Source organism: Urtica dioica, chromosome 9 (genome assembly GCF_054948205.1).
Source record: "Urtica dioica subsp. dioica isolate 48M chromosome 9, U.dioica_male_clone48M_v1_H2, whole genome shotgun sequence".
NCBI lineage: Eukaryota > Viridiplantae > Streptophyta > Magnoliopsida > Rosales > Urticaceae > Urtica > Urtica dioica.
Genome location: NC_142764.1, coordinates 26,715,293 through 26,741,379, shown reverse-complemented (window position 1 = coordinate 26,741,379; position 26,087 = coordinate 26,715,293). Strand labels below are relative to the sequence as shown.

At 36.4% G+C, this 26,087-nt stretch overlaps 3 protein-coding genes and 1 pseudogene across 3 annotated transcripts; 2 read left to right on the top strand and 2 right to left on the bottom strand.

The window, feature by feature from the left end:
• Nucleotides 1-210: 210 nt before the first annotated feature.
• On the bottom strand, nucleotides 211-1,394 carry LOC149386335 (cullin-1 pseudogene; annotated as a pseudogene).
• A 4,170-nt stretch (nucleotides 1,395-5,564) lies between these two features.
• LOC149386334 (putative F-box/LRR-repeat protein 23) lies at nucleotides 5,565-7,687 on the top strand. The gene is made up of 2 exons (XM_089625624.1): nucleotides 5,565-5,957; nucleotides 6,876-7,687. Exons 1-2 carry the CDS (start codon nucleotides 5,632-5,634, stop codon nucleotides 7,471-7,473), a joined length of 924 nt encoding a protein of 307 aa, XP_089481750.1. The 5' UTR covers nucleotides 5,565-5,631; the 3' UTR covers nucleotides 7,474-7,687.
• Nucleotides 7,688-10,320: 2,633 nt separating this feature from the next.
• Nucleotides 10,321-11,877, top strand: LOC149386333 (putative F-box/LRR-repeat protein 23). Its single transcript, XM_089625625.1, has 2 exons — nucleotides 10,321-10,764; nucleotides 11,154-11,877. The coding sequence occupies exons 1-2, from the start codon at nucleotides 10,457-10,459 to the stop codon at nucleotides 11,743-11,745; spliced, it is 900 nt and encodes a 299-aa protein (XP_089481751.1). The 5' UTR covers nucleotides 10,321-10,456; the 3' UTR covers nucleotides 11,746-11,877.
• Nucleotides 11,878-21,490: 9,613 nt separating this feature from the next.
• PID (Protein kinase superfamily protein) lies at nucleotides 21,491-24,448 on the bottom strand. Its single transcript, XM_089625918.1, has 2 exons — nucleotides 23,386-24,448; nucleotides 21,491-22,831 (listed from the first exon to the last, which is right to left on the bottom strand). The coding sequence occupies exons 1-2, from the start codon at nucleotides 24,003-24,005 to the stop codon at nucleotides 22,069-22,071; spliced, it is 1,383 nt and encodes a 460-aa protein (XP_089482044.1). The 5' UTR covers nucleotides 24,006-24,448; the 3' UTR covers nucleotides 21,491-22,068.
• Nucleotides 24,449-26,087: the final 1,639 nt, after the last annotated feature.

Below are 26,087 nucleotides of genomic sequence, written 5' to 3'. Positions count from 1 at the left end.
TTGACAGTGAATTTGGAAATTATAAATATTGTACACATTTGATTACGTACCAGAATACTATTGTGCTCTTTTATCAGGTATAATAAGTTACCATTTACAACTTACATCTAGAAAAAAAAAAAAATATATATATATATATATATTGTCATGGAATGGAAAACACACATGAAAGAAATTCGTACAAATAACAGGCCGGAATAAATAAGATAGCTAAGCAATGTAATGCAAGAGATTAGCATCTCCCTCGTCTCTCTCGATGAAGTCTCTCTCGATCAGCGTCTCGATTCTCTTCTTCATGTCCTTAACGTCCGGCACGAAAATCGACCTGAGTTGGTCGATGCATTGGGCGAGCAGTTGCTGATATCCCAACTCTTTCCTGCTCTTCATGATTCTCACGATCGCCGCGTCGATGCAGAACCGCCTGTTGTTGTTTATCTCGACCCCAATCCTCTTCTCCGCCTCCTTCTCCTTCTCCACGATCTTCGGGGCCGGAATCTTGAACCGGCTCGCTCTACTCTTGAAGCCCGTATTGAACCGAAACACGTCGTCGTCGCCGCTGCTCTTCGTGAGGACGTTGTACTTGGCACAGGAGAGGGGATTGAGCGTGGCTTTGAGGACAGCCTCGTCGTCGATCTTGGACTCCTCAGAGATCTCCGAGTAAGAAAGCTCGTCGCTGTCGTTGAAGAGCATCGTCACGATCGCCTTGTACGGCGTCACGACCATCTTGAAGCTTCTGGATCCGAAGTTGCCTAGCACGTGGCAGCTCCCGAGCGAGTACACGAAGGTGAGCCTCCGCGACTCGAACTTGGTGGCGTAGAATCCGGTGAAGCCGTCGATGCAGTTCGCCATATCGGCAGGAACGGAGAGCTTCTCGGCCTTGAAAGGGACGGGCCATCGGTGAGCGGTGAGGACCGAGACGGAGAGGCTCGCGCCAATGGATAAGGACTCGTCGGACATGTATTTAAAGAAGTCGGCCTCGTTCTCTCTGCTTATCCTCACGTCGTTCAACTTCCCTTCGAGCTTGTGCGTGCACCAATCTCCGATCCTCTTCTTCATCTTCCCGACCAAGAACTTGTCGCGGCTGTTCTCGGAGTCGCCGTTCTTTCTTTGATCGGAGAGAAGCCGGTTCGAGAGGTTATTCCGGTGCCTTTCGACGAAGAGATCCTTGTCCTTGACGTGTGTTGTACTTGTATTCCTAGTCGGATTAGATCTTAATTCCCGACTAAGAATATAAAATACAAGTCATACGCAAAATTCAAAGTCAAAATAAATAAAGTATCGTCGTTTTTACTCGTTTTTCGTCTCTCACTGTCGTTTTTTTTTTTTTTTAAAAGAGCTGCGGTTTTTGATGTGCTAATAAGGACTTTGTATATAGTCTATTATATTTACGTCATTGAAGCTATTATATAGTCAGCTTTAACAAAAAAATCTTTAAAAAAAATCAATTAAGTTGTAGTTTAGCTTACATTATTGAACATATTATTATTATATATATTAATATATATATATATATATGTAAAATAAAAATAGTTTGCTGCACAGTAAAAAGTAATTAAAAGATTGTCTATAAATAGTTAACAGTGGTTGTGAAAAAAAGACTACAAAAGACCTTTTGCGTAATTTGTTACGTCAGCTCCAAAGAAAAAGTTGCGTTGAAACCGTGGAGATCGAATTTCATCGCAACAAAATCGATGTTTGAAGATCAGCCACAAATTTTGTAGTAAACGGCACATTCATACCCGAAATTATAATAAAGAATTATTGTATCAACCATCATATTTTATTGAATTCTTATCTTCCTCTTTTTATCAATGTGGATTAGGCTGAATCTAAGCAAAAAAAAAAATTAAAAATAAAAAACAAAAAAACACTACACTGAATCAACAAAAGTTTTATTACTAAAAAAAAAACACTTAAACAAAAGTTTTTTCTTTTAAAAATAAATTACGCAGGAGAAAGCATAATTTAAAACTATTAAGTAATTTATAATAAATAAAAACTATTACGTAAATTGTTTTGTAAACATTCGTTAGATGATTATTTAATAGGCTAAATTAGATTGGTTCGGCTCGGTTCGGTTTTAGGCATTTTATATATCTGAATTCGAATATTTTGTTTTAAAAATTTTGGTCCAATAAAGAGAAGTATAACGGAAAAATTGACTTCTCTTGACACGGGTTGAACCTGGAGGATCTTGATCACGAACTGACTATATCAGTGGACACTCGTCACAATAAGTAAATATAATTCTAGTATAAAGGAGAGTTCAGTCTTGGCTTACAAGGTGGAGTATTTGACCAAGATTAGACGAATTGATGGATAAAAGAGAAAGGACTATTTCGTCTTTTTCATCGGATTTGTTAAGCTCCTATTACTAGGTCCATAGTCCCCGATTCGGCTCTGATAAAGGCGGATAAGAACTTTCGTATAATAATGTTTATCATTATTAATCTCACTTGCTGTAATTGTGATTGACAGCATTAATTCTGGAAAACGGGTATTCGCATAATTAAATAAATATTTATGGTAGAATTGTTTATTTATTGTTTGATCAAGTAAATAAACAATTATTAATTATTTGTTTATTGTTGGACCAAGTAAATAAATAATTAATTGGGTTTTAAGCAATTGGGCCTTGCACAAAATATGAAAATCGGATTTGGGAATTTTTGGCACAAAGGTTTGCGCAAATCCCCCCTTGGCCGTGTGCCTAAAATTCGAAATTTATAATATTGGTATTTACCAATATTTTCTCTTTAGTTGTTTAAATAAAGGAGAGAGAAAAATATAAGATATTGTCATATATTTTCTCCTTATTTAAAGGAAAGTATTTAGGAGAATATTTAGGAGAATAATATATTCTCTTTTATTTTCTCACTAAATAAAATATTCTCTATTTAAATAGAGAATATTATCCCATAGATATTGATCTGATGGATGAGAGAAAAAGTATGATTCACTTGTTGAGATCCAATGGCCTAGATTTAATCCACCAGTGTGAACACAATAAAAGGAAATAAAATATTCTGGAAGATTCCATGAATATCTCTTTTTTACTACTATAAATAGGGGTTCATGAGAAGGCAAAAATTAAGGATTTTAACCTAATAATTTCGTGGCTCTCCCTTGGCCGTGCGAAATTTTCTCTCCCTCCCCTCGGAAATTCGTTTCCATTCTTAGTAAAATAAGAGATAGATCTCGAAACACCTAGTTTCGTGATCGAGTGAGATAAAGACTGTGCCCACTCATCTTTCTTATTCGTCTCGGAGATTACGTTTCGGAAGACTAAAGTGTCATCCTCGAGTCCTTCATCAAGACGACGCAAGGAGTAGCGATTGGATTGGAGCGTTCTGTAGCTGAACCGAAAATCAATGTAAGTACTCGTTTACTCTTATATCGGTTGCTTGACTTATATGCTCACGTGAATTAAATTAATTAAACATAACTAGATCTTGTTAATTATAACCATAATTTAATTAGCTTATGATCAGCGTAATTAATTATTTTTCCGCATTAATATGGTTATATGGAGGAATCATCTCAAACAAGTCGCATCGGAGCGATCGTTCGTGTCCGATGCGCGCTCGATCCACCGACAGCATCCATTATGGAAGCTGAGTTCGTAGCATGCTTTGAGGCTACGGTTCATGGATTATGGCTGCGGAACTTTATTTCGGGGCTTGGAATTGTCGACACCATCGCTAAGCCGCTGAAAATTTACTGTGATAATTCAGCAGCAGTCTTCTTTTGTTATGATTGACACTTTGAGCTCGTTTATCGTTGATGTTATTTTTTTTTATGTTTTATGTGATTGACACTTTGAGCTCGTTTATCTTGTTTCTGGTATGAAGTAATGAATCTTGTTTTATGTTATGATTAGTATATACATGAATGCATTATATGATCAAGATTCGGACCATTATGAATACCTTAGTACGTGTCATGTTAGGTGTGAAGCTAGTATTGTGATACATGGAAGGGACTATGTCGATAAATTGACGTACAACCGCTATGATCCTTATTAGTTTTCATACTTAATAGAGACTTTATGATGTAACCAATTTTATGACGGATTTATCTTATGATATGCGCACTTATGTTTTGCTATTAAACTATATGGTATGAAACATGAGCCAAGTGGGAGAATGTTGGACCTCATTTATCCCAAAGCCCATTAGTGGGTCTTGAACGTGGGATATTATGTGGCCCACGTGTATATGAAATATCAAGTCATTAGTTTAATAGAATATTGATAAATCCGATTGGTTAATTAATTAAAAGGTAAATTCATATTGTACCCTGATGGTGGGTCTATATAAAGAGTAACCCTAGGGATTGGTCCTCTCTCAACCTATTACGTAGTTTTCCTCTGCCATCAAAAGAAAGCTCTGAAGTCTAAAGAGGTCAAGAGAGAGAAACCAATTCCGGTGATTATCCGCTGCCGTCACCGTCGCTCTCGTCATGAATCGAGGTAGGTTTTTCTCAATCCCTAATGTTATGTGAAAATCATCTAATTCTAAGATCTTGGCTAATTAGGATCGTTTAAATTATGCTTACAGTGGACTGGTTTGTGTTTAGCTATATTTGTGAAAGGTGAGGTTTTTCAGATTTAATGGCGTAGATGAAAATAGTTGTAGAGAGAGAGAGAGAGAGAGAGAGAGAGAGAGAGAGAGAGAGAGAGAGAGTTGAGGCGGTGAGGTTTCTATTTTTTTAATTAAGGCAATATATAAACGACTTTTTTCAAGTCAAAACAATTCTTCTACTTTATTCCCTTCTCTATTTTATTGTGTCTTAGACCCACTTGGGCATTATCTGATATTAATGCATATTTTAAGATGTGAATTAAATGTTGGATCTCACATTCTCTGTATTACTGATGTCTACAAAGAAAAGTTCAGATTTTGTATAGATTTTCTTTTATTTTCTTATTAATATGTTTAATATTTAACTATTTTTTACCCATCATTTTTATATTCTTCTTATTTTTAACTTTTTCAATTTGATATTAGTACATTTTTTTAAAAAATTTTAACAGTTTAGTCTATTTCATTCACCATTTAAATTTAATTTTTTTTTTTAATTATTTAATAGAACTTAACGGAATTCCATATTTCCATTAAGTCTAATAGAAATTTTACTTCCGTTAAGAAATAAAAAACACTATTTTGTCTAACGGAAGTGCTACTATCAATAAGATAATTTATTGGAAATGAAGAGGCACTTCGTTCCAATAGCAAAGACGAAGCTAGAGAAATCTAGAAGGGTCTTGTTATTTTTATTTTATATATATATATATATATATATATATAAAATTGAGTTGAAAATTGAGGTGCATTTGCAAATTTTTGTCGCATATAAATTTCGTTTTTTTTTTGGTCTTGATAACTTTAAATTAGCAAAACACAGTAGACTTTTTGAACAGTAATTTCCCTCGGTATTCCTGTATCGTCAACACGTGGCAGATAATGACTGTTGCACTGGACAGAAGGTCGTTCTTTTTTTTTTTTTTTTTTTTTTTTGTAATATACAGAAGGTCGTTCTGTTTCCCCTTATTACAAAACTCTTGAATTTAAAAGCTCCCAACTCATCAAAGTTTATTTCCCTAAAAAAGAAGCTCACAACTTATTGTTCATGGCGTCTCCGGCGGAAGTGAAGCGGCGGGACTGGTCGGGGCTTCCACGGGAAGTGACGGCGGAGATCTTCTCGCGGCTGACAGCGGTGGATACGCTGACGAGCGCTCAATTCGTATGCAAGGCGTGGCTCGAGGTCTCGAAAGATCCTCTCGCCTGGAAGAAAATCGATATGTACAGAGACGTCGTCGACGACGACGACGGAGACGCTGAGTTCAACTTCTACGAGATCTGTTACCATGCCGTCGATAGGAGTTGTGGCCAAGCGGTCGAAATCAGACTCGAGAACTTCGGTGACGATGATGATCTCGTGTATATTGCCGACAGGTACTTTTTTTTATAAAACGTCAAAGTTCTAGTATATGTTGTGGAAATGGAACTGGATCGTTTAATTTTTTATAAAAAATTATCTTTGTTTGATAAGAAAAAAATCATGTTTTTTTTTATAGCAGTAAGAATACTATCGAACAATAATGCAGAGACTGAGAAAGCTACGAACTGTGATTTATTTATTTATTTTTGAAAATCTGCTATGAACTGCGATTGAGAAAGAGGAAGAAGAAACCAAGAAACGAGAGAGAAAGATTAAGTGGACTTAGGTATTTGCAGTACAACGTGATTATATATTTTCTTTAAATGTCTCTGTTTAGTTGTAATTTTTCGTGATCTAATATTATCAATGTCCGAGAGGACTAACCTGTAAAACGAGTCGAGTATGAGTGCCTTGTTTTCTAGTCTTTTTCTTATATGATCACTTGATAATTATAAAAGGAAACAAAAAGTCTTTGAACTCAAATAGTCCGGAATTATTAAGTTACAGTATTTGAGCCCTTAAATTAAGAGGAAGATTTGTGTATATATGAACTTTACTGATAGTTAATAAGTATACCAGTATATTAATACAGACCTCTATGAATGACCTGCAGTTAAGAGAGTTGATTGTTAGATTCGAACGCTAATTAAAAAAGAAATCGAACACTAATCAATGATGTTGATGATTACTGTTGATGAATAGCTAACAAACACTGTCCATGGTAATGACTATTTGCGTCACGGACTTTCTCAGACTTGGTATGAACAATGAATTGCAAAATTCAGGCAATTATTTCATTCTGTAATCAACATGAGTGTGAAAAAACTATGGGGTCTACTTGAGAGGTGTTGATCTAGTGAGAAAAGTTTATATTGGCCACAAAAAAAAAAAAAAAAAAAACTTCCGACTTGTGTAGCTTTTCTTATAAACAGATCAAAATGGATCAAACTGCTCCGGCTCGTGCGCTGCTATCAGATCTCCGGCGAAGGACTGGTCATGGCCGTTAAAAATCTTCCGTTGCTGGAGGAGATCGAACTCACGCTCTGCTGCTTCAACGCGAAGGTCCTGAAACTCCTGGGACGGAAATGCCCGCTTCTGAAATCGTTCAAGCTGAACTCCGTGTCGTACATGTGGCTCGAGAAGGTCTGCGACAGAGAGGCCGTGGCGATCGGGAAGTACATGCCGGGGCTGAAAACGCTCCACCTCATCGGGAACTACATGACCAACAAGGGCCTGGGAGCGATTCTCGACGGCTGTCCCGGGCTCGAGTCTCTGGACCTGCGCGGGTGTATCAACATCAGGCTCGAAGGGAAAGCGTGGGAACGGTGCGTCGAGAGGGTCAAGCATTTGCTTCTTCCTCGTGATTCCGCCACTGGAAAACTGTTTCCGAACGGACCCGAGATTGATTTCACGGGTACCGGTTCCCACGCTCGCAATAATACCTTGACGTACAGGATCGATGGTGATGGTGATGGTGATGATGATGGTGGCGATTACTATGATGACTACGATGACACTGATGAAGAATGATGAGGATAATGATTTGGCCTTTACTATACTAGTATCCTAATTGCACTTTGGAGGATATGTTAGGTTAGTTTTACAGATCTTTTGAGTTTTGGACGATGGTTGTTGCCATCTAGAGAAGCATATGATGTATATATACTAAAAATATAATATTACCACTCCGACTTTGATACTCGAACTACTAACAACAATTTTATAAATTCGCGAAGATTCAATATTTTTTATTTTGTTTTTCTTTATTTAATAGCGGTGGTGTCTGGGTTAGACCCGACTAAAATCCAAGAAGCGCTGGTATTATCTGGTATTATCGACACTGAGAGGCTACCCTAGGGGTCCTAATTATTGCATCCAAGAATTGAAGACATACAAGGTCCCGAGAATCACACTTACCATTAGACTAACCCCTTGATTCTAATATTTTTTTATACGTTAAAAAATTTCGGTCAATAAGCATCTGGAATTTGTGGTTAACCATTAGTGACTAAGCCAATTAAAATGAGAACAGAAAATTACAACGATGCAAGATATATTTTAGGCGGTTCGCCTACATCTAATTAAAATAAATGATTTCAATGTAATGGTGTGCCTTCTAACCGGTTGGAGATCCAAACTGAATTTTAGCCAAAATTTTCATTTAAGTAAATCGAGGCTAATTTAAACATGCTTGAAAGAGGTTGAGTAGAGAGGAAAGTTGGAGGAATAAGTAGGAAAAGAAATGTGAGTCAGGTGGGTCAAGCGGCTATATCTTCCCGATTATTCGACATTTGATTCGGTTTGGTTCTCATTGTTACTCTGGTGATGGTACTTATGATAACCTCCGGCGAATTGAATTATATCCCAAGCTGTGTTGGTATTACTAGTCTTTTCTCACCGGTTTTGGAATTTGGTCGATGTCGCCTAGGAAATAATCTTGGGTTTTTTTCCTTCACTTTTTCTTGTAGGACTCTAAAATCTAAATTATAGTTTCCAGTGGAATGGCTGTTTCTAGTCATACGAGCTCGATTTGGAGAAGGAAACGTGCCAGAATGCCCACTTGTAGAGCTACGACTGTACTTGTCGAGATCATCATCGACAGTGACGCTATCATCGATCCCTTACTCCACTACATTACCTCTAAGATAATTAACGAACGAACTTTAATTCTTCACAACCTCACGCTGATGGTGAGCTATATGAGCAACGAGGGATTGGAAGTGATCCTCGAGCTCGAGTCGCTCGACATGCGTGCATGCCTCGACATTGACCTTGAAGGAAAAGTGTGGAAAAGGTGTACGAAGCAGGTCAAGAAGTAAAGTCATTTCGACCTCGGCGCACCGGTACCACCACCTGTTTGTTCACGATCTTAAACATCGCGGCATATTGATTTGAGAGCTTTTCTTGGGTTCCAAGGAATACGACTATACCGACAGACTTCTCTGACATACAACTATTCCTGCGTGCCTCATAGCTATCTCGATCTTTCCTTTGGTGTTATTTATTTCCTAGTTTGGCCATCTCATTTAGTTTTTCTAAAGTAGATATAGAACACTGTCACTGTGTAGTTATATGTAGCTCGTATCCAAGATCAACTGTAATTGTTATCTTCTTCTTTCCTAAAGAACAACCCAGATCATAGTAGAATTTTGGCTTCTAATCGACTCGGCTCAAGAGCTGAGTAGTACAAGCAAGTTACTGATCTTTGATCTAAAAAGGAGAACTATATTAACCCCTTGTTAAATCAAGTTTTGGATCCAACAAGATTCGGTTACTTGTTTCCTAAGCTAACTCGAAACTATTGAATAAGAACAAAGGCAAATAATTTTATCTTGGCTCAGTACTATCACGTACATCCAGTTTTAGAATTGAAGTTCTGATATGTTAACTCATCCCGAATTACCAAATTCAATTCTCTCAAGTGTTACCCAGCTCTCATTGTTGTATATTTTCTCTGTTTGTCTCTTGTTTTTCAACTAAACAAGCAATAGCTATTTATAGCTACAAGGAACACTAATTCCGGCATAGCTTGCTACCTAAGCAACCAATAATATGATCCAACAATCGAAATTACAGAAGTTTGCAGCTGTTCCAGATTCTTGATCTGAGCTTCCTGTTTTTATAACACAAATCTCATCCTGGGGAATTATATATGTGATACGTTCTCTGTTTATCTTTTCTTTACTGCTAGTAGAACCCAAAAGTGATGGTTGTATAACTAGTCCGTTTGTACTGGAGATCAAGTATTTCCATTAAAGATGGATTATGAGCCCATCTTTACTAGTTATAAATTTCAGCCTCTCATACACTTGGCTTATAGTCTCTCTTTATCTTTTTTCTGTTTTTTAACAAACCAAAAGTAAAAACAGTTTTGGACTAAGTTCCAAGCTCGCATCGCTTCCGTTTCCAACACCGAAGAACATTGTAATCTCATTCTAAGAAGACAATTTTCAGGCCCCTAAAAGCTATGGATTATAGAATAATTTGTAATCGCAGAAATGGCCGTTTATTTGTTTAGCTCGAGTGATTACCTTCACCGTGAACCCTCGATGTTGTTATCCTTGCGCGTAGAGATTTAACAGAAGTACGTATAGCACCGTTGATAGAAATATAACACAGAAATATTTCACCAGCTAATTTATCTGGTGTCGTTATATAAAACTGTTGACTTCTACGTCGTATATATGTGGTGTTCTCATAGGGCCATTCTTCTTTGATAAGTCAATGCAATACTATGTTGCCGTTATGGCATAAATGAAAACGAGAATAAATCATTTGTCGTTTTTCGTCGTCGCGTCGTTTTTATTCTCGACGACTTGTCGTTTTCAACTAAAAATGAATATAACATGATTTCTTTCAGTATAGATTCTCGGTTCAACTCCCCAACCGTCAAATAAAACAACACGTGGCATGAATCCACTTCCCGAACCGTTTCCTCTTCCCCGCTGCTCATGACAAACTCTGAAACCCTCGGAACTTAACCCTAATTCGTCATTTTCAAATCCAATCGTGAATGGCCTCTCCGGAAAATGAGGAGCGGCGGAACTGGGCGGATCTTCCGCGGGGAGCGACGGCGTCGATTCTTTCTCGTCTTCCGGCGGTTGACACTCTGACCAGCGCTCAGATGGTGTGCAAATGGTGGCTCGAGGTCTCAAAAGACCCTTTCGTATGGAAGAGAATCGATATGCACAACAGCGGCGAATATGGAATCTATTACGACAAGCTGTTTCGCGACGCCGTTAATCGGAGCTGTGGCCAAGCCGTCGATATCTGCATCGAGCACTTCGCTGACGACGAGCTTCTCCGTGACGTTGCCAACAGGTATTCTTTTCTCTCTCAAAGATTTCAAAATTTCAGTCTTTCGTACGAAACTGTGGCTAAAAAAGTCGATACTTTAAGTTCATGTGTTATTTATTGGGTTTTTTCAAATCAAAATCCTCTCTTTCAAAAGAGGGATATTCTTCAGTAAAATATTAATCATTGTTGATATTTTCTTTTACGCAGTAAGGTATAGATCTAAGTAAAGTGTCGATGAAATCGACTCTTTGCTTTTGATGTTGTCTTTATTTGGAAAAATGAACCAAAAAAAAAAAATATATTGATAATAATCTGCATTGTGTAATCAACTTGAGTTTGAACTTTGAACAATATGTGCTGTTAAATTGGCAGTGTGACTTGTGTTGCTTTCTTGTTCCTGCTTTGCTAAACAGATGTCCCCAGATCAAACGCCTCAGACTCATCGATTGCTCGTCGCTTGACCTCTCAGACGAGGGGTTGATCGCGGCTGTCGAAAAGCTTCCGGCGCTGGAAGAACTCGAGCTCACACTAGGCTGCTGGGATGATACCAGAAAGACTGTCGAAGCCATCGGTCGGAAATGCCCTTCTCTGAAAGCATTCAAGCTGAACTCGGACGAGTTCAGGGCTTTCGATGAGTTCTGCGATTACGAAGATGACCGCTCTTTCAACGAAGAGGCGGTCGCGATCGGGAGGAACATGACGGAGCTGAAAAGCCTCCAGATCATCGGGAACTCTCTGACCAACAGGGGCTTGGGAGCGATCCTCGACGGCTGTCCCGAGCTCGAGTCTCTGGACCTTCGCGAGTGTCTCAATGTCTGCTTGGAAGGGAAAGTGTGGGATACGTGTGTCAAGCGGGTTAAGCGGTTGCGTCTTCCTCGGGATTCGACCGAGGACTACCCGTATAGAACGGCCAGAGATGGTGGGTCCGGTTCTGGCTTCGACTCTGATAGTTATGATTGTGAAGGCTCTGGTGATTATCTTGACCAATTTCAAGCTTACAACTGACTTCTTGTGAATCATTTCTGTTTAGCTTTATTGCCAGTAGTATCCCAAACTGTTTCTGGAGGATATGTTTGGATAATTAATAGTTTGCTCATCGTGTTTATTTTTATATATTTAGACCTTTTGATCGTCTAATTTTATACGGTTTTGGAATTATCTCCAAGAAGATGAGATATGCCAAACTTAAGGATCTCCAAATCTATCTTAGGTCTCAGCTTCGGGGATGTTCCAGCTGCACGGCCCTGCTAAATCGCGATCTGGTAAGAAAAAACATTAACAAACTTGTCTTCACATTTTATGGTAACTCAGTTAAGAGTGGTCGACTGAATTCGGTGGATGATCTCATCTTATTGTTCTCGGTGATGTCTCTCCTGGCCAGTCATTGAGAGCGTTATCACTGATTTCAAAGGAGTGTCTGGGCTTTCGATATGGTTGACGACACACGATGAAGATCACGACACTTAATCTTTAGGCGAGCATGTTTTTCTCATTGATTCGGTTCACTACGAAGAACGCAGTGACGGCAATTTGCTTTCCGATGGAGTGGACTCCACAAGGAAAACTATTGTTGTGGCAAGTATTTTGATAGCGCTACGAATCCATGGGTTTAGATTTACTCCTGTTGAGACCTATTTTCCGAAGCAATTTGAGAGCCAACCAACTATGCTCCCTAGTTTATACAAGATGAAAAAATCTACTGTATGGTTCAGCAATGCTTTTTTTTTTTTTTTTTTTTTTTTTTTTTTTCATTAGGCCTCATTGGGCATTGTTTAAAATAAGGTGGTATTTGCATCTTATGTCACAAATTGGCAATCCAATTGCAAATAAGTCACGCAAAAATTTTAGAAAGTTTTAGAGGAAGATGAAGTGATTTTTAATGAGGTATTGTAAAAATTCAGAAGACATGGAATAACTAATAAAAAGATTAAATGATGAGAGAGTAATTTGAAATTTGCACATGTGACACGAATGTAAATACGTGACACAAATACAATTTTGACAACTTTGTGACACAAATGCAAAAAACCGACGAATTTGTGACATTGACGCAAATTTCCTTAAAATAAGCGGTAAGCAGTTTCTAATACATTCTGGAAAATCCAAAGTACCAGGGGCTCTTGGAGAGAATCCCATTTTCAACAAGGTTGTTTAGGCAGTTTTAAATTTGTTCTTTGGTCGAGCTTAAATATGTACGTGCATATTTACGAGGTATGATCCTAAAGGATTGTTGTTTTGCAAACATAAAAAAAATTGTATCTATGATCATAAACTTATGGTTAATTAATTGCTATGAGCGGAAATACTCAAAGATAAAACAGAAGATACGAAAAAAAAAATATCACGGAATGATAAGTTTCTCTCAACTTGATAAAATTATGTTTCTCTCTCACCTCACACTTCTCTCTCTGAAAACACTCGAGAGATAGAAAACCCCCCACCTCACCTCGCATATTTGAGCGTCGGAGATCGCGCCATGGAAAAATTCTCCGCTCCATTCTAGTTCACTTCTCTCTGTTTTCTCTGGTGACGAGGAGTTGAAAATTCCTCTGACGAGACAAAGGCAAATAAGTTAGATGATTTCACTGTCGTTTAGCCCACGCGAGATTATAAGGTTTCACTTTAGATCGAACTGCATTCAGTTCTAAGTGATAATTCATTTTTCAATATTAACAATAATAAATATTGATTTGAACTAAAATGCAAATTTGTAAGTCAATGCGATGAGATCATCAACAATGTCTTAAGCAAGACACTCTTCACTCACACACATAACACAGAGAAAAGCACAATCTTATACTAACTAATTTCTCTCGTTTAATTAAGGTCGAAGCAAATATGACATTATCGATTTCGACAACATATTAACTGGGCAAAAATTATCTTTTACTTTTTAATTTAATTTTTACCATTTTTTAAATATCAGGCATGTCTACTTTGATAACTAAATGCCAAGGATATATTAGTTTGTTCTTTTTGAAGGGCAAAAATTAGGATTCAAACTCCACAATGTATAATAAAGTTTTCATGTTTGAGGCCTACAAGTTATTTCTAGTAATTTAATCTATATTATCGTAAAAGATGGAAATATTCGGAAAAAATAAAATAAAAGTCTATCGTTCCTGTTTAGTATTTCCCCAAGGTTTATTTAAAAAAAAAAAAAAAAAAAGAAGCTAAAGATAGACTTGTCTGAGTCGTTCAAGTCTCAAAAATTTGAAGTAAAAAAAAACCAGGACGATGGAGTAAGCTACACTCTTCATCAGGAAATTGAAACCAAAACCTCGAGCACAAAAACCCACAACAAAAATCAAACAAAACATTTTTACCTTATTTAATATACGGTTCTTCTTCCAAGTCCAAAGTCCAAACATGAACAAGCATTACCAAAAAAAAAAAAAAAAAATTACACATTTATATGGAAAAAGTAGCCACATTGATTACGTACACATAAAAAATCAATTTCAGACCACCCAATGCAATAGGCCTATAGAGCCAGGCTATAAAAAAGCTACAGATGAGGGATGACTATACAATTTAATAATAAACACATATTGTTTATAACTAATCAGAAATAAACAAGAAAAGCAATAATGGGCCACGTAAGACTAGTATATAGGCCATGCAATCTTCGATCTCTCGTTCTCTCTCTAGGCACAAGTTACGGGAACACGCTCAGCTCACGTGACCCTCACTGCTTCTTGTTCCCAAAACGAACTCTCTCTCTCTCGTCTCTCTGCTAATCACGAAAATATGGACGAACACAGTCACGTGCCACGCCGTTTAGGACAGTGCCTGAGGAGTGAGCGTGGGGTACGCTAGAGGTGGGACCCACTGGCGTCTGACGTGTACAGTCATCATCATATCCTTTCAAATTTTGACTTGATGGCTCACTCTCGTATTTTTGGAGATCATGATGCTTCTGGGCTTTTTCCTATCTAATTAAATCTCGCCACGTGTAATACTCGCCGTTGACGTTTTATTTGCCATTGGATAACTGTATAAGAGAGTGAAAGTGAAACCATGTAACTTGGAAGCTGGAATCTAGTCTAGTACTCTAGTAGTCTATAGTATATTTTTATTTAAGAAATAACTCTAGTTCGGGAGATTAATTACGTTGATAATATCGTAACAAATATGACATGCAATACAAAAGATCTCGTTTGGTTGTTGAAGTTCCTTTTATTCTGTTAGCAAATCAATATTGTTTTAGTATCATATATAGAATTTTTCTCTTAACTCGTTTGGCATTTAATTTTAATAAAATAATACGTTAATTTAATGTTTTTTAATAATTAATTTTATTTTATTAAATATAACATCCTTTTAAATAATGAATTGACCAACTGAAAAAAAGACTTGCATGATATAATATAACTAAATACCGATTATATATATATATATATATATATATATATATATATTTCATTCGGTTTGTTCTGATGTGATCTTTGTCAAGATATAAATGAATCATGCTCTCATTCTTCTGATAATAGAATAATCAGAGTATTTGTTTGGAATACGTTATCAAATAATTTATTGTGTTAGACTTGGATAGGAATAGATGAGCATGAACTGAAAAACTATAATGTATTATTGTTGGCGTTAGTGCAAGCTCGACATTATTATATTATCCTTGCGATTTTTAGGGAAAAGAAGTTCGTGTGATGTCAATTTTTTTTTCCATGTTTGCTTTTGTTCGTCATGCTCGATATATTATTGGGTGCTGTTTATTAGGTTGTTTCAAGTTCCAACCGTTCGTATTAAAGTTTATTTATATCTCCCTATATAGGCTATAACTATAAGCAACATTGTAGACCATTTAATCAAAGAGGGAAAAAACTAGTTTAACTAACGTTATCCATAAGTATGATTATATCAAACAACGATATTATAATAGTTCTGTTTCGTTTTAAATCACGGGTGATTGAATGATATTTTATGTAATGTAATGAAGGACATTCTAGTAGTCTAACAAGTTAATATTTAAGACACTCCATGGATTAGGTCTAAGTTCTAAGATTTACGAGGTGAAAAATATTTCTTGTTGAAGTTTGATAGTCCTTGCAGTGGTTAAATGTTCAATATTATTAATGAGGTACTATAATACACAATTGAAAATATAAAAAGAAAAAAAGTTGATGATTCTAGGAAACGTATAGTGTTCAAATAATTTGTATATGTACTCAACGTATTAAAATGTTTAAGTTATATAAAACTCATAATTTAAAAACGGGATTAAAAAGGCTGTATATATATATATATATATATATATATATATATATATATATATATATATATATATATTGGTAAAAATTGATTCATTAAATATATGGATAAAAAATACTGTATTATGACTATATGAAAAGGTAATTTTTTGGTAATTTTTTCAGCACTTCCCCTAACTATATTTGACCTAGATTTCCGATATTTAATGATAGTATTATCCGATTTTTTCAACACATATACCGTATGCTTAATTTAATACAGTTTTAAGACTGTCGCCAAAATTGAACTGAATTCACACTTTGGTATTGACTTTAAGCTCATGCTTGCAACAACGTAAGTCAATTAAGAAGCTTCTTGTTAAGATACAAATACAATTAATAAATAAGTAAATTCCATTAAAAAAACGTAATTTGGGTGAAAGCCAACCGACCATAATCAATGACAAGGTAATCCCTTAGACACTTCCGTTGCTGGCACATTTGTTTAATTACAATGTTAGGTAAAGATGTTGAAACAAGTCTGACACAGTTAGCTGGCACATTGTTATATGTAAATTGTAAAACAATCAAATTTCACATTATACAAGAACGTATTAAGTGTCATTGTGTTCTAATTTCTAAAGTCTTATTTAACTCTCTTTGCCCAACACGCTTATTTCCCATTATATTAGCAATACGTGAAGAATATGCTGACAACAAAACATATAATAAACACACCTCTTATGAAAGTCAACAAAAACATGACGATTGATTTTTTCATTAGGAGAGTCCCAAATTCCCAATGCTAACCCAAAGTAAGTCATATTCATACCCAAAGATCACTTATTCACAATTTCACATACGAGAAGACATGCCCGAATATAAACATCATCATAATATATATTTTATTTCCATGTGAAGTTACCTTAGCTTTCTCTTTGCCCTTCTTTGGATAAAGTAAATAATCATATCTAAACCAAGGATTGAAATCTCGCAACTTTACCGCACTTTAAATTTTGAGGGTATCTCGTCTCGTACCAAGGTATTCTGCGGTATTTGACGAACGTTGAGGGTATCTCGTACCGCATGATAACTCGCATTCCGCGAGGTATATCGCAAAAAAAATGGTATTCCGCGGGGTATTTGGACAATAAGTAATTTTTTAAAAAAAATTACAATATATACATATGTTGCAAGTGAAATGAATGGATTTAGCATACTAATAAAAATTGTTTGATTTTCTCCTAATGAATTTTGATACTTATAAATATTATTAGTATGTTAAAAATCATTTAATATCATTTTAAACATATTACACTTAGAAAGTAATTTTGATATTAATTTGTAAATTAGAATTTTTAGAGTAATTTTGATATTGATTTATAAATATTGTACTTTCACGAAATTAATTTTGATATCACTTAGATATTAATTTGCAAATTGTAAAAAAAAAGTACAAATTACATTACCAAACATAGTACAAAGCACAAATCAAGACTATATAACATATGATAGAAGTTAAAATCTAATACAATACCATATGCACTGTGAGAGGGTGTGGAAAAAAAACATCTTGTGTTTGTGGCAATTACGCAGCTAGCAGGTACTAAATGGGTATCTCGCATCTTGTGCTGTTTGAAATGACTTTGGCATACCCAAAACAGTCTAAATATTTTTTTAACATATTTTAAGTCTTTTCGCGAGATATTCATTTTCTCCTGCGGAAAGTGCGAAAAATTGCGCGAAACGGCGAGATTTAATACATACCACGAGATATATTCATCTCGCTCTCGCAGAGGTGCGAGAAACGAGATCTTGCGCGAGATACCCTCATCTCGTGAGATTTCAATTTTTAGTGATAACAAGTAACTTTGTTTATCAACCCTTTTATTTTTCTATCTTTTATTTTTCTATATTTGCTCTCTCTCTCTCTCTCTCTCTCTCTCTCTCTCTCTCTCTCTCTCTCTCTCTAATGATATACCACCACTCCACTACCACTTTGGCAGTTGGCACAAGCCACATAAGTTAAATGGAAAGAAAGAAAAAAAGTTTGATGAATGCATCATTTGGGTTAAAATCGGAATGCACACATGGCAAACGTTGAGTGCAACGTGGAAGGTTTTGATTGGACATGCATAGGGTCCCCTCGAGTTGTGGGGTAGGGGGTCAGACAGGAAGGGGACAGTGCCTTAAAGAGAGCTGCTTGGGCTGCCTGGTTGGCAGGTGGTCACATGGACAAAGCCCATGTGTTGTCAACCCTATTATATTTTATTATTAACATAAATAAATTAACAAAATAAATACATACCTATTATTTTGTTTCACTCCCAGATTCTTCACTGTTTAAACGTCGGTGACATAACAAACGACCCACTACTACTGGGGCGTGTTGAATACGCATTTATTTTTGTTAAGTGATTTAAAATTAATTATCACAATTTACTCAAAATCGACTTCAGCTTCTACAAACCAAAGTTCGTCTGATCATTACTGTTATCGTACCGAGACTTCAATTTTGAGGGGGGTTTGAGCCCCTTCTGAACTTATATTGGCTCCGTCCCTAATTGGAAAGAAGTATTATATTTCTGTTTTGACCTGAATTTTACACTGCTAATAATTGAACGTTCTGGTCATTAAAGATAAAAATTTATGTTTTGTCTTAATGAAATTTACAGTCTAACTGAACGCCCACCTTAAATTTACGTTTCATTCATGATTTTATTTGCAATAAAGTTTATAGTATATGCAATTCTATGACTCTGATGAGATATTGTTTGTGCATAATATTAATGAGATATTTGATTTTGGGTACTCAACTTTCCCTCATAATCTCTTTAATACAAAAGAAAAATACAAACTATATATGTATTTTCCGATGATGGAAAAACATTTTCTTTAATGCGAAGGGAGTTGTTATTTGTAGAGTACTAGAGGAAATATTCCTTTCTAATTTGTTTAAACGTATTTACAATTTTTTCATTCAAATTAGATAAAATCTACATTACAAAAATACCACTTTAATACATCAGGCATTTTTTCATGTATTAAGGCGCTTTCTTCTTTTCTTGTTCATCATCTTTTGACTAGACAAAATCTGTTCTCACTCCTTGTCTCTGTATATGTTGTCTTTCCACTACGTTGTGTATGTTAGCGAGTGATGTCACTCATTTTTTGGACAACATTGAGGTACTCAAGTGGTGGTTTGATCAGGGGCCTGATCCTATAACTGCACTTGAGTCAAGGTGCGTCGAACTCTAAAACTCCAAATTCCTTAATTTGAGGAGCGTAGAATTTTGTTGGTTGCACAATCTTGAAATAAGATGACGATAAATTGATCTATTAGGGCGCATAAGCATTACCTCTAGTGTGCGTTCTGACGCTCAACATTAGTAGGGCTGAGATGAAGGTTTTTTTTTTATGTGTTTGACAATCGAGACATGCACAAAGTGATTATTGTAGAGTTTCGGGAGCTAAGAATTTGTTACTTGAATTTGGAGACAAGATCTATATTTATAAGTGTTGAGAAACATGTAGGGCTAGTTATCACGCGTATTGCGCTTCTGACCATAGATTTGCTGTTGTTGACCGAGATATGGCTTTGTCATGGTCATGGTCGAAGTCTGGTTAGTCGAGACCTGACCCGTCATCGGGTCAATGGTTGAAGTCAGACCTGGTTTGACCTGGATCAGTGGCCGATGCCTTTTTTGTGGGTTTTTGTTTATGGGTCTTGCCATTTTCTGTCACTGGAAATATTAGCTTAATAACAGTGAGTAAATAGACCCATACATATCTTTAATGTTTATATTGCTAAGTTGATAAAGTCTATAAATTAAAGCTTGTTCACAATTTTATTGATGATTACAACATTGGTTATTGCTGGGTCAATTTGTCTTGTTATTATTATATTGCTAATGATATTAGGTTTTCACCGATAACAGTATTGATTATGATGCCACTAGATAACCGAAATCAGATTGTAAACTAAACCAGTCCGATTATTTGTCAAAACGAACTGATTCAATTTCACCCATCTTTATAATTACATGGTAATAAGTTGGTAAAGACAAGAATCGACTTGCATTGAAATCAATTAAATAATTGTGTATCATTTTGTTTTACTGTATTTGAGAATTAATTAAAGACTTCTTATTTTCCTTATTCTTTTTCATTCCTTGATCTGTGGCAGTTGTGGAACCCAACATGGTAGATGAGGGAATATTAATAACAAAGAATTAGCCGAATTTTTCATTTATTAATTTTAGCTCAGAACACATGTAAAAAATAATTTCTCAATTATTGTACTTGCGAGATGAAAGTAGGTCTTGGAATTCTCTACCTAGTCTATTAAGTCACAAAACCTAAAAATAACAACTATTAAGAAAGAAAAAACAAACTATTAAAATGCCATCACAAAAACTTATCTATGACATAAAGTAAAGTGAAATATGGCAGCTAGAGCTAAGGTAGACTAGTTACGTTTGTTAAGGTTCTCATAGTTGTTTGATTAGCTCATGAATACTTTTTTTTTGTCATATTTCCTTGAACAAAAGTGGGACAAGCTCACATTGCAAATATTGGTTTATAAATGTTCTTAGAATATTGTTGTTAAGAAGCCATATAATTTGCATATCTATATACTATAATATTTTTTAAAAAATTATGCAATTAAAAAGAAAAAAAGGTATTGATATAATAGTATTTTATGGCAGGACAAAATATATATATCTGTAATATTGATATCATATGACAGAAAATATCTAAATTTTATAACTAGTTGCTCAAGGCTCGACAATAGTTGATCGATCAAAGCCATAAAGATGCTCCTTCTGAAAACCTTGCAGATTCCGAATTATTTATTGCAACCATCATACATATTTGTATATAATATTATAATGATGTGTCGCGAACAAAGGAGCCGTCCATACTCCATATACATTTTAAATTACTAATTATTCTATAGATGGAAACATCCACCCATGATATATATATATATATATATATATATATATATATATATATATATGTATGTCAGTATGTATATTCTTATCTATAATTTTCTAACTAAATGAAATAGTGAACAGGCTATCTAGAGATATTATAAAATTGTGAAAATATTTTTATGCAATATTTGCAGTAACACTAAATGGCTATAAATTGATTTCGACAAATTTCATTTTAATATCAACGCCTGCTAGGTAAATCGGGGAAAAATTAAGCCGGTGGAAAAATAGTAAATACCGAGTTATCAATTCAAGCCTTATAACTAATCACTATAAGTATATATACAAGATCCTGATTCCTGCGCAAAACAACATTTTAAAAACAAAAGTAATAGTGACATATCTATTAGAGTAAATTGAATACGAAAATCCTGCTTGTATTATTTAGAAATCAGGAGTTGATATATTAAACATATATTACTGTTAGACCTAATTATTATAATTTTAAACAAACTGATGTCATAACCTAAAAGGAAACAGAATCAATTGTTATTTGAATCTCGTACTAATAAGAAGTTTATGTGAGAATCCATAGCATTTGTGTGAAAACATATTTACCACCCAAGGTAAATATATATGTATTATACTATCTCAAAAGTCAAATAAACACAAAGAACCCGATACTAAATTTGTATACATTTAACTTAGGATAACGTGGAAACCTCGAGTAAATGAAAATAATGGAGGCATTACAGTTATTTTTCCAATGACAGACCGACCAATTTGATCGAACTTTTTTGGCATTTTTTTTAAATTTTATTTTTATTTTATCGAAAACGTCGAAAAAGTAGAATACGATCCTCATTTCGCTCTATTCTTCTATTATCCTCCCTTCGCTTCTCAAGTGGGGTTCTCTAAGATTCATCACTGTTTTCATATCGACATATCAAATCTCAATAACATATCATCTCTCACTATTACCGAAACCTACGTGTAAGTCTAACCATTACATATTCTTTTTTTTTTACTCATTTTCCTAGAAGATCAATATTTACGTAAACATATACGTCAACGAGTAAAAAAAAAAAAGACTCTAAGCTTATCAAAAAGACTCGTCGACGAGACAGCTCGAATATACAGAAAAAACGACAACTGTCCAAAAAAAGAAATCCGCCGTCGAACGCTTAAAACAGGTCAAACGACGTCGTCGCGCCGGTGGTTCTGACCCGCCTAAGCCCCGGAATCTGCGGCGGAGTTGAGGAGCGTATCAATGCGAAGTTGAGGCTTCTGAAGAAAGCGTGGCTCTTCACCTCAGCCGAGCCGCGCTTTGAGCCGAGCCGTCTCGCCGGGTCCTTCTCCAGCAGGCCGGAGATCAGCCCCCGCGCGTGGTGCTCAAGCGTCGAGCTCGGCGCGTGGGTCGGGAACGCCAGCGGCTTCTTGACTATATTTGCCAGCGTGGCGTCGTTCGATTGGGCGGCGAAGGGCGTCCTGCCGTAGATCATCTCGTAGAGGAACACCCCGAAGGCCCACCAGTCAACCGCGCTGCCGTGGGACCCACCGGCGGCGACTTCGGGAGAGACGTACTCGTGCGTTCCGACGAAAGAACACGACCGCGCGTCCACCGGCTCGGCGACGAAAAGCCGGCTCGCCGCCGTGGAGTTCTGGACCCGGCGAGAACGGAAGAACCGATTGGGGATTCCGAAGCAGGAGAGAGCCGCTTTGACGGAACGCGACCGGGATTTCGTCGGCGGATCGGTCGGAGGGGTGAGCGGAGAGCCCGGGGATTCCACGGCGGCGACGGAGTCGGAGCAGAGACAGAGGTCGAAGTCGGAGAGCATTATGTGGCCGTCGGATCGGACGAGAACGTTCTCGGGCTTGAGGTCTCTGTAGATGATTCCCAACATGTGTAGGTATTCAAGAGCCACTAGAACCTCCGCCGCGTAAAATCTGAGAACAACACGAAGAAGAAGATTATTAGACTGAGTTGACTCGGTCAGGGCTCACGAGTTTTATAACTATGATTTGTAATGATATTTGAATATTTTTTACTCGACAATGGATTTGTTGTGTTTTTTTTTGTTTATAGGCGAATCAAAAGGGGTTATGATGATCGGAGCAAATCTTAGCTGCATGGTAAAAGACAGGATCAATAAAGAAAGGCTTTGAAAAAAGCGTTCGAGTATCGTTGTTTGTTTCTGGGAAGGAAAGAAACAAAGACTAGGGATAAAAAAAAAAAAAAATGGAAAATAAACTATACACTGTAGAAGGAGAGAGAGGGAAGAATATTCTGCGTTCTCTCTCTCTCCCTGGAAATGACTATTCACAGAGCGAAATCAGACAAGAAAGCAACGTTTCAATCGCACTCTTGACGAAGTACTATACTTACTCAGCAAGTTTCAAAACGATGCAAAGAAAAAACCAAATAAATGTCTAAATCCGAGTTCATCGATTTTTATTTTTTAATCATTTAAAATTAAAAGAGCAGTGGAAAATATAATGACCTGGCTGAGTTGAGCGAGAAGCGTTTGTTAGGGTATCTATGGCGGAGCGAATGCAAATCTCCGCCGGAGCAAAACTCCATGACAAAGCACGAGAAATTAGATGCCTCAAACTCGGCGTAGAGAGTCGGCAAGAAAGGATGGTCCACCATCTTCAACACCTTCCTCTCCATCTCCGCTCTCTGGACTTTCTTCTTCGCCGCAAGAGCCTCCTTATCGACGACCTTCATCGCGTACATCGCCTTCGGATCGCAGCACTCGTCGTTTTCCTCTCCGCCGGAGCTCTTCAGCCGGCAGAGATACACCGTGCCGATGTCGCCGGAGCCGACGCGCCTCACCAGCCGGAAGTCGCGGAACGTGAGGCCTTCGCAGCCGGGGATGGCGGAGTACGCCGAGTCCGACGACCGGTGAGGCTTCGTCGAGAGGCTTTTGGTGATCGTCTCGTCGTTTCGGTTCGTTTTGTTGTCGTTTCCGGCGGATGATGACGTGGACGAGGTCGTCGGAGGCTCGAACGAGAGGCGGCCAAAGCTGCTACAACTCTCGCTGCTCATCGAGCTGGAATTCGCACTTCCCAAGCTTATATCGCAGTCTGAGTCTTCGCGCCCAAATCCAACCTCTAACATTTCTCTCCGGCGAAAATCAGAAGACAAACCCTAGCTTTTTTGCTATCAGTACACATACAATCTTGTATGCTTTTAAAGATTTAGTCAAAGAACGAATCCGGAAATAATAATGAAGAAATCAAAGCGGAGAAAAAATTTCGAATCGGATTCGAGTGATAATAGCGATTTTTCAAAGCCTAGCAAGAAGGTCCAAGCTTTAGCTGGAACAATTCTGAAAGCGAAGTAGAAAAGAGTTTTCTTTTTCTCAGGTATTTTAAGGATTTATGGAGCGACGATGTGCCTCAGTTATTTCACGACAGAACCGCCATTAAAGAAAAGCTCTGAAGCGAGAAAGAAACGCTTTGAATGTTGCAGAAACAGGCTTTTCAAAGTTCGTACCCAGAAGAAATGAGCTTTAATTTAGGTCTTTCTCTGCGAGTAGAGAGAGAGAGAGAGAGAGAGAGAGAGAGAGGGGGTTATGGAAAAGTTGAAGAGGTAGTTGAGGTGTATTTATACCTAGAACTGTACGGAAATATAATTAAGGTGCTTTGGTTAGTACCTAATTTGATTATAACGACTATGATGAATGATCTGTATTTCTTTTTGTTTAACACTTTTAATTTTTAACCCCGCGGTTAATTTATCCGCACGTGAGTTTGAGAAAATTAAACGGCTGAGCGGTACGTGTGGGTAACGGCGTCTCTTTTGCCTCTGTCGTGTTGCCACGTGTATTGTGTTGCGTACTGTTCTGAATCTGACGTGATCGTCGACTATTACGCGTGCAATTTTACTTGATGTTGTGAATTGTCAGAATTACCCTTGCATGGAAATTATCTTCCATCGTTGATTACTTTATTTACGGTCAACGGTGATACGCCGTTTTGTTGTGTTGGGTATGATGATGAACTAAATAATTGTGTGCATGATTGATCAATTTTATCCACGGAAAGGTAAAAGTAAATTTGACACGGTGACTACTTTCTCTCTAATATTTTATTTTATTTACTTACTTACTGTATATGACGTTCAAGAATAGGATCATTAATCATTTACCCAATTATGTCTAAAAAAGGAGGAAATAATTGTAATGATTTAAAACATGTTTGTTACTGAAATGACAACAGTGATAATTTGTCCCTAACTTTACTTTTACAGGCTATTTTTGAAAAATTAAAAAGGTGATTTGAGATATTGGGAATAATATCACAAATGTTTTGGGCCTTTTGGCTGTATCTTCTTCTTTTTGGGTACCTTAGAATCCCGTTATTTATGAGCAAAATCTACACTCACTATGGTTTGTTTTTGTCTAGTGAAATGCCAAATTAATAAAGCTAATTGAATATCAATCGAAAGATTTCATTGACACCAGGATCAACACAAATTAAAGTTACACTTAAGCTATGAGTCTTATCTTACATCTCGGTCAAAGTAAACTACTTTCAAACATCACACATATTAAAGTAATGCATATTATTTTCATGTAATGAAAAATAATACATTAATTGGTTGGCAAAGGTTTGTTGAATATCATTTGACTCGTTGAAAGCAGGCTTTCATTGATTACCAATAGCTATAACAGAGTTTTGCTGTTATGATTAAAGCTTGTCTTTTATGTTAGCTTGCAATGAATATTTTCTACTTTTTTTAGTTACTCGTTATGAATTAATCTTCTTATCTTATCAGGTACAATAAATGCCAAAAAAAAAAAAAATCACTCTCTATTTGGCAATAAGACGTCCAAAATGAATTAAATACTCTTTCTGTATACAACATCACTCTTTTATTCAACTCAACGGATGGAAAGAGAATCCATTTCAGTGATATGTACCATAAATGCTCGAAGAAAAATAATGATTATTTAAATTTATTGAGGCACTTTTTGCAGAGACATTATTAAGACTACACATATATATATATATATATACTTTCCAGGCAACGAGAGATGGTGTAGTTGTTGTTTGTTTTTCTGGAGTCACATTAATTAAAAAAATTAAAAAATTCTCTATTCAATGTAAGTGTTTATGTGTATTTTTGTTATTAAAAAAATATTTTATTGAACTCAGTATACAAAAAATTACATCAATCTTGTTTGTTGGTGGATGT